The 8,479-nt window shown below is 46.8% G+C and overlaps 1 protein-coding gene across 1 annotated transcript; it reads left to right on the forward strand.

Annotated features, from left to right (window-relative positions):
* The first annotated feature begins 2,708 nt into the window (after nt 1–2,708).
* TST (thiosulfate sulfurtransferase) lies at nt 2,709–7,764 on the forward strand. Its single transcript, XM_068255029.1, has 2 exons — nt 2,709–3,368; nt 6,117–7,764. The coding sequence occupies exons 1-2, from the start codon at nt 2,780–2,782 to the stop codon at nt 6,395–6,397; spliced, it is 870 nt and encodes a 289-aa protein (XP_068111130.1). The 5' UTR covers nt 2,709–2,779; the 3' UTR covers nt 6,398–7,764.
* Nucleotides 7,765–8,479: the final 715 nt, after the last annotated feature.

Genomic DNA, 8,479 nt, shown 5'->3' on the forward strand with positions numbered 1-8,479 from the left:
CCTCCATAGAATAGACTGTGTAGGTGTGGCTCTCATACTACATGGAAGGTGGTAAGATTTCTGTTTGATGGGGAGTTCAGCTCCATAGAATAGACTGTGTAGGTGTGGCTCTCATACTACATGGAAGGTGGTAAGATTTCTGTCTGATGGGGAGTTCAGCTCCATAGAATAGACTGTGTAGGTATGGCTCATACTACATGAAGGGTGGTAAGATTGGTCTGTGATCTTTCATTTTCAAAAGACTATAGTCTGATGTGTGTATGAGCCTTTAGAGGCAGAGGATTAGCCAGGCAACTGGTATTGCTTAAAAAGTAATAAATATGTCGGCCTCCATATACCTTTCACTGCAGTTGTCCTATAATACCTATAATTATGCAAACTGGAGAGAAAGATAAAGTGTGTGCTCTGTCCTGGTTTACCGGACGATATGCTGGCTGCCTGATGTCTATTGACGTAATAAAATGACATAGCATTTGCTGATAGCATCTGCTTGCCAGAATATGCAGGGTGTAAAGCTACCTCATTGGCTATCATTCATAAAGCATTTCTGCATGCGGAAATGCTTAAAACAGCTGACTTTACCGACCACTCGGCAAAGTCAGCATTCATAAAGGCTCTTTCCGCATGCAAAACTGACACTACCGAGCAGAGTGATAAATCACCGCCTTGTGCGGTGATTATCGGTACAAATGTAGCAAAATGTTCATTCATAAAGATCACTGCAAGCGGTGTGAGGTCGGGAAGTACCGCTCCCTCTGATGTGGCGATACCAATGTAAGTGAATGGAGACACACAGACCCCCCAGGCAGCTGCAGCAGAGCAGAACACGGAGAGGTACTTATCCGTTAGCCGGGCGCATCCGGCAGGTGGCGCTAATTACTATTCCCCCTCCAGGCCGACATGGATAGTAGGGAAAGATGTAATTCTGGTGGAGTTTTGTCGCCACCTGTCGGATACGCCCGGCTAGCGGAGAAATGTATCAACTCTGCAGCTTCCGTGTTTCCGCAAGCCTACCGCCAGCTTAGTTCGGGGAATCTCCGCACTGCTTCCGCACATGGATACTTTTTTATGAATGCCCACCCAGAAGTCTAAAAATCCGCCAGCGGCGTTTTCCCGCACTGATTATCTTTACCGACAGCTCCTTCATGAATGATAGCCATTGTGTTCCCTGCAGCAGTCGTCCCACACAAAATACTCTGCATCTCATCAGGGGCGCCAGGTGTAGGCCTCCTATGCCCCCAGGAAATGGTGAGCAGCGCTGACAACCCCCAAGCGCTCTCATGCCCAGGAGCGCCATGGCTACCCCCATGGGGGAGGGCAGAGAAAAGCAGCCAGCCCACCCCCAGGCCTGGCCAGAGCCCGGGGGGACTATCCGCATTGCTCCCCAAAGGAAAGACTACTTACTTATTGCATATCATTCCCAGCTGCAAGATTATGCAAGTCCAGGGAGCGACAACACTCTGGCCAGGCCTGGGGCTGTTGAGATGCAAAGTATTTTGCGTGGGCCAAGCAGCAAGTTAGTTTAAAGCCTGGTACACACTTTCAATTATGATTGGCCAATCACTGACCAATTTCACCACCTCCATGTTGTATGAGGGATTATCTACAAAATCTGCTCCTAGTATTCAATATCTATTGACCCCCCCCATACTACATGGAGGTGTATTGGTCAGTGATTGGCCAATCATAATTGAAAGTGTGTAATACCCTGCATATTCTGGCAAGCAGATGCTATCAGCAAATGCTTTGCGATTCTAATTAATCAGTAGCCAATCAGGCAGCCAGTATATAGCCAGGTGGACCTGGACAGAGCTAGGGATGATCAGATATGCAAATTGTTCCTAGTTGATGCAAATGTATGCACATGTTATGCAAATATATGCAACTTGAGAATGGACCAATGAATTTAAACCTGGGTTAGGCCTGGAACCCACTGAAAACCGCAAACGCAAAACGCAACCGCTAGCGTTTTGTCTGAGCGGTTTGCAAGCGGATTCATGCGCGTTTTTGGTCGTGTTTTGCAACATTGTATTTTTTTCCCCAGCGGGTGCCTAGCGTTTTGCGTTTTTATCCTGATTGGTCCTGTGAATTATTTTTCATTTTGTTACAGTGTGCTGAACCGCAAAACGCTAGCAAAACCGCTCAGTTTAGGTTTTGCTGAGCGTTTCCGCTAGCGGTTCAATACTTTACATTGAAGCGCTAACGCTCCCAAAATGCTGCATGTCCTGCGTTTGCGTTTCTGGGAAACGCAAACGCTCCTTTGGAAGTTGCCCCATCCATTAACATTAGCCCAGCGTTTTGGCAAACTGCTAGCGTATCGCAGTGCTGCCAAAACGCTGCCAAAAGCGCTCCTGTGGGTTCCAGCCCTTAGTGATTGGTTTGTTTTCAAACTGCATACATTTGCATAAAAATTTGCATAATTTTGGAAAAATGTTTATCTCATTGATCATCCCTAGACAGAGCGCACACCTCTATCTTTCTCTCCATTTACCATACTCATGATTATGTGCGTGCGGTCGTGGTGAAATATCACTACTCATACCTGTGCCGTGTTTACAGAATTGTGTTTTCGGTGAACACACAGACAGTAAGTTTTTCTCAACTTGCCAAACCAGTTACTTATAAACTGCAGTTTCCTTTATCAGTCTGAGCTGTAAAAAGTAAACCATCCCACAAGCAGGCCTCTTGGAAGGCATCCAAGTTCACGTTGGCCTGCCTCTCGCTTAGTCTACACGCTTTGAGAAGCACAGCAGGCAGAAGTCTACACAGGCCTGGGAGAATGTCACAACAACTCCTCTCCCGAGCGCTGGTGTCAATAAACTGGCTGGTAGGCGCCCTCCGTGCCAACACACCGGGCCCAGCTCTGCGTGTCCTGGACGCCTCGTTCTACTACCCACCAATCAGAGACGGGCGTAAGGAGTATGAGGAGAAACACATACCGGGGGCATTGTATTTTGACATCGACGAATGTAAGGACAAGACTTCTCCATATGAAGTGATGCTCCCGACCGAGGGGGCCTTTGCCAAATACGTGGGAGACTTCGGCATTAACAACGACAGCCACGTCGTGGTGTACGACGCCGACCAATTGGGTATTTACTATGCCGCGAGGGTCTGGTGGATGTTTAAGGTCTTTGGTCACCAAAAAGTGTCTGTTCTGGACGGTGGGTTCAGAAACTGGGTGAAACAAGGGCATCCGGTGACATCCGAAGTGATAAAACCGAAGCCAGAGGCCTATCGAGCCGTGCTGGACTCTTCCCGGGTCAGGAAGTTTGAGGACATTCAGAGGAATCTGAGCAGCAAAGAGTTCCAGTTAGTGGATTCCCGTCCTGCTGGGCGTTACGCTGGAACAGACCCTGAGCCAGGAGGTAAGTGAGACTCGGGTTATTGGAAGATCTAGAATGCCTGTTCTAGCTACACACCTAACTGGCACTTGTGGTTCCATAACTTTGTACTCTGTAAATTTTCCAAAATTTGAAAGCTATTCAGCAAATTTATTTATTTTTTTTTTTTTTTTTTTTGTAAGGAAGGGGGAGTTCATGGGTAAAACTATAGTCCCGCAACCCCATAATCATGGGGGAAAGAAGAGCTGGGTGGGGCTGCTGCTTCTCCCTCTCCCCACCCGAATGCAGAGTAGTGCGGGTGTAATATTTAAGTGCTCCCGCACCATTTTTAGAGGGCATTGCTGCATTTCTCCCCTTTTTTTTTTTCTTTTTTCCCCCTAAGCCTTCCTCACAAAAATCTCTCATTAGGCCCCATTCACACCAGAGCGTTTTGCCGGCAATTTCGGTAAACCGCTCAAGCGCTAGCGCTTTTTAAAGCGCTAGTGCTATAAAACCCTATGGGCCCGTTCTTACTTGGGTGATTAACGCAAATCGCCAAACACACGTGTAGCCTGCACCATTTTCAGGTGATTTCCTGGCGATCGTGTTTCAGTGCTATAGAATCGATGAACGTGATAGCGGAAAAATCGCTGCAGTATCCAGTGTTTTTTTTGTTTTTTTTTTTTTCCTGTGTATAATCGTGAAAAAATCACTCCCGCAATGTTCTGCGCTTTTAAGTGTGAATGGGGCCTTACTCTGCTAGGGCGTAACTGCTGGGCTCCTGTATCAGGAGGGGAGAGGTCAAGAAGTTGTAGCCACTGTACAGTCTAGGAAAAGTCATGGAGAAGCATGTGGTTTGTTTGATCAGCTGATAGATTTGCAAAGCTCCAATTTGCTGTGATCACATCCTGCAGCGCTAGTCTACTTTAGGGGACCCAGCAGGAAACCTCATAGGGAGATTCTGCTAATGTGATTGGGTGGACGGCACCCTCTCGAGCTGCTAAGTTTCAGATAGGTTATAGTAAACCACGCCCACACTATTCGGCCAATCGCAACGCTTTGTGCTGCAGATTCAAATTGGCTTTAATTGCCGCAGCTGAGCGGCTAGATGCGGCGTGGTTAATTACCCCTAATGCCGCTCGCCTGTCCTGCGTTTCAAAGGGCTTGCAAACGAAGCGACCTATTAGTCAAGTTGCAAGCCTCGCTATGCTGCACGTCCTCCTTCCGGCTTGCAGGAGGAAGTGCACCATAGCGAGGCTTGCAACCCCTCCACAATGGTGGCCCCCTCCCCACCCACAGGCTGGGAAACAGAAAACGGATCTGCTTCTGTGTCCAAAACTGCCTGTGTAGATGGGAATCTGTTTTCCTATTGCCTGTCACTACCCCTCCGTGTATCCGGGGTCCGTGAAAATGCAGCAAATCTGGACCTTCCGTTCAGGTTTTAAAAACGGGTCCCCGCAAACGCAGACAGATCCGTTTTGTTGTTTGGGTGAAGATGGCTATTTTTAACATTGCTATCCGTGGCACCGGTTTTTATCAGGTTTTAAAACCGGAGCCATGGATACGTTACCGGACCTAGTGTGAACTAAACCCTGAGGGCTCGTTTCCACTATTGCGGTGCAGAATCGCCTGGATTCCACCGCTGTTGAAATTCCATGAAATAGCATGCGGATGCGAATTTTTGCGCGTTTTTTGCCGCGAATTCGCATGCGAATTCGCATAGGTGAGGGTATATGCGAATTTAACCATGTCACTGCCTGTTTGAATTACATTGGTACCTATGCGAATTCGCATGAAAATTCGCATACCATAGCCGCATGCGAATTTCCTATTAAATACATTAGCGGCGATTCGCATGCATTCCACTCGCAGGCGAATTCGTTGGCTCTTTTGTGCGTTTTTTTACCGCTGAAAAAAACGCACCTCAACAACGCTACAGTGGAAACAGGCCCATCCACTTGCATTACATGTGCGAATCCGCATGCGTTGGACGCATGCGGATTCGCGATAGTGGAAACGAGCCCTGAGTCAGCCACTTACATACTTGATATTTAACTCTTTCAGGCAGAGAAAGTAAAAAAGGAACACAGCATAGTTATTTGTGTGCTAGGCACTGTACATACACATGTCTATCTCATCATGTCACATGTCACTTCGGGTATCCTTTAAAGGATACCAGAGCCAAATTAACATGGAGAAACGGGAGGGAGTAGGCATGTACTATCATCTGTCCTGGTGTCCACTGCCCCACCTCCTTACTAAATGTCCCTCCCTCCCCCCACAGCCTCTTGCAGGTCACCGAGTTGGGCATTACCGCGCTGGCCATGCTCGACGCGCCCATGGTCGGGAGCTCACTACTCATTCGTAAGACCTCACCACCAGGGCCGGGCCGAGGCATAGGCTGGAGAGGCTCCAGCCTCAGGGCGCAGTGTAGGAGGGGGCGCACAATTCATTCAGCTGTCATTCCTAATTGTGTTTGAAGCAGAAAGAAATAAGAAAAGGGGACACATAGCAGTGACTGCAAGCCAGATAACTAGATATTAAGGTGTTGGGGAGGTTGTGGGCCCTGTGGCTCCTCTTAGTCTAATAGCAATCAGTGCGTGACAGCTGGGGTGGGAGGGGTGGAGGGGCGCACTTTGGTGTCTCAGCCTTGGGTGCTGGAGGACCTTGTCCCAGCTCTGCTCACCACTGCCTGAGGTGTCAAGATGGCCAGGACCAGCCTTGTGTATATCTTTCTGAGATACAGTGACTTGTATATATTGATTGATTTTCTCATCCTATTACAATTTCCAGAGATCTTTCCTGGACACATCCCCGGTTCTCTCAGCCTCCCGTTCACCAGCTTCCTGACAGAGGAGGGCTTTGAGAAGACCCCGGAGGAGCTCCAGCGCCTGTTCCAGGACAAAGGCATCGATCTGCGGAAGCCTCTGACCATCACCTGCCGGCGCGGCGTCACCGCCTGCCAGCTCGCCATGGCTTCCTACATCCTGGGCAAGGAGGACACCGCCGTCTACGACGGCTCCTGGTACGAATGGTTCCACAGGGCCAAGCCAGAAGAGAAAGTCACTCCCTGAAGGAGCCGCAAGTGACATCGGTGGCGACACGCCTAGGCTGTGACTACAGATAACTCAGGGAGAGGCTGCTCGTAATGGCTTGCATGCATATTCAATGCAAATTGTATGCAGCTCAGAATTATGCTGAGAACACACGATGCAATTTCCTGTCCGATCTGCGAGTAATCTAACAGAAGTTGTATCGTGTGTACATGTCCAAACTGCTCCCGATCGATAAAGGGATCGATTTTCCAATGATAACTTTGCAAAATCCCTTTTAACATTCAGAAAAAGGTCGGACAAGTCAGAAATAATCGTTCCATTCCCGTCGATTGGAACAGAAGTTGTATCGTGTGTTCCCAGTATAAAGGTGGCGATTCATGATTCAATTTTGTAGGGTTTTTTTCTTGATGGTGAAAAAAAAGAAAATTCTTATACTATTGTTTTTATTGAAATAATATAAAAATCGATTGATTTGATTGTATCATGCATGGCCACCTTTAAAGGGGAATTGAAGTGAGAGTGATATGGTGGATGCCATATTTATTTCCTGTTAAACAATACCAATTGCCTGGCAGCCCTGCTGCTCTATTTGGCTGCAGTAGTGTCTGAATCACACCAGAAACAAGCATGCAGCTAATCTTGTCAGATCTGACAATAATGTCAGAAACAACTGATGTGCTGCATGCTTGTTCAGGGGCTATGGCTGAAAGTATTAGAGGCAGAGGATCAGCAAGACAGCCCGGCAACTGGTATTGCTTAAAAGTAAATAAATATGGCAGCCTCCATATCCCTCTCACTTCAGTTGTCCTTTAAGCTGACTAAATGCACTTCTTCTATTACAGTTTGGCTAAACTCACAAGGTGACCATTAATGGTACATTATTTTCCTCAGATGGGATCATGCGATCAGATTTGTGAGATCGTAAGTAATCGAAAGGCGATTATCGATTAGTCCCATAACCCGGACTAACAGAACATTTCCTCTTTTCAGATACAATCTGATCATATTATCACTTCTGAGGAAAATATTGTATCAATAGGCACTTTATCATGGTACACACGTACAATTTTGATTGGCCAATCACTGACCAATTTTACCACCTCTCTGTAGTATGAATAAAACAAAAGAAAAAACAGGGCACCGAGAGCCCAATAGTGCAATATAGTTTTAACAAAGAAAATCTGTCTAGATAGTTCGTGCAGAATTATACTCACAAAAAAGGGTCACCAGCAGGCAACCACTTGAAAGGCAGGTGGGGAGAATTGGTACCCGACCCCACTCGGGTATAAAAGTCGCTCTCTGTAAATAGGAAAAAAGGGGGCGTACCCCTCCACCAAGGGTGGATAAGTAATATGTATCAAACGCAGATAGAACAGAGGCGCCAAAAAGAGTAAAAACACTATTACTTAAAAACAGTAAAAAGAGGGAAGGTAAGGTGGACTTACCTCCCTCTAGCAGTGGACAACAGGACTCTGAGGTAGAGTAGAATGCATTTATTAAACAGTGTAACTCCTAAAGATGCAACGCGTTTCGCGGGCCACAGCACCGCTTCCTCAGGCTATACAGGAGTTCAAAAAGCTGTAAATGGGACATATACATAAATCAACAAAAAAGCATCAAACACTGACAGAGGCATACAGCTGTAACATTGGAACATAAATTTCATTATAACCAGCATCTGCTGGTCTGTGAAGATCAGATAAGTCTATCTTAGTGAAGAAAGAGTTAATCAAAATGTTCCACTTATAAGCAACCCCTGCGGGAGACATCATAGTGTCCGCAGGGGATGCATGTAACAAAACAAAAAAAATGTCCCTTTTACAGCTTTTTTGAACTCCTGTATAGCCTGAGGAAGCGGTGCTGTGGCCCGCGAAACGCGTTGCATCTTTAGGAGTTACACTGTTTAATAAATGCATTCTACTCTACCTCAGAGTCTTGTTGTCCACTGCTAGAGGGAGGTAAGTCCACCTTACCTTCCCTCTTTTTACTGTTTTTAAGTAATAGTGTTTTTACTCTTTTTAGCGCCTCTGTTCTATCTGCGTTTGATACATACTGTGTAGTATGAAGGTCAACAGGTTTTCAGTGCTATGAGCAGATTGT

The sequence above is a fragment of the Hyperolius riggenbachi genome, chromosome 9 (assembly GCF_040937935.1).
Source record: "Hyperolius riggenbachi isolate aHypRig1 chromosome 9, aHypRig1.pri, whole genome shotgun sequence".
NCBI classification, from domain to species: domain Eukaryota; kingdom Metazoa; phylum Chordata; class Amphibia; order Anura; family Hyperoliidae; genus Hyperolius; species Hyperolius riggenbachi.

What these genes read in the sequence shown, in the direction of transcription:
- TST (XM_068255029.1), top strand. Translation starts at nt 2,780, where the DNA reads ATGTCACAACAACTCCTCTCCCGAGCGCTGGTGTCAATAAACTGGCTG. An exon ending in AACAGACCCTGAGCCAGGAG is followed by an intron (nt 3,369 to 6,116) that starts GTAAGTGAGACT and finishes TACAATTTCCAG; the next exon opens with AGATCTTTCCTGGACACATC.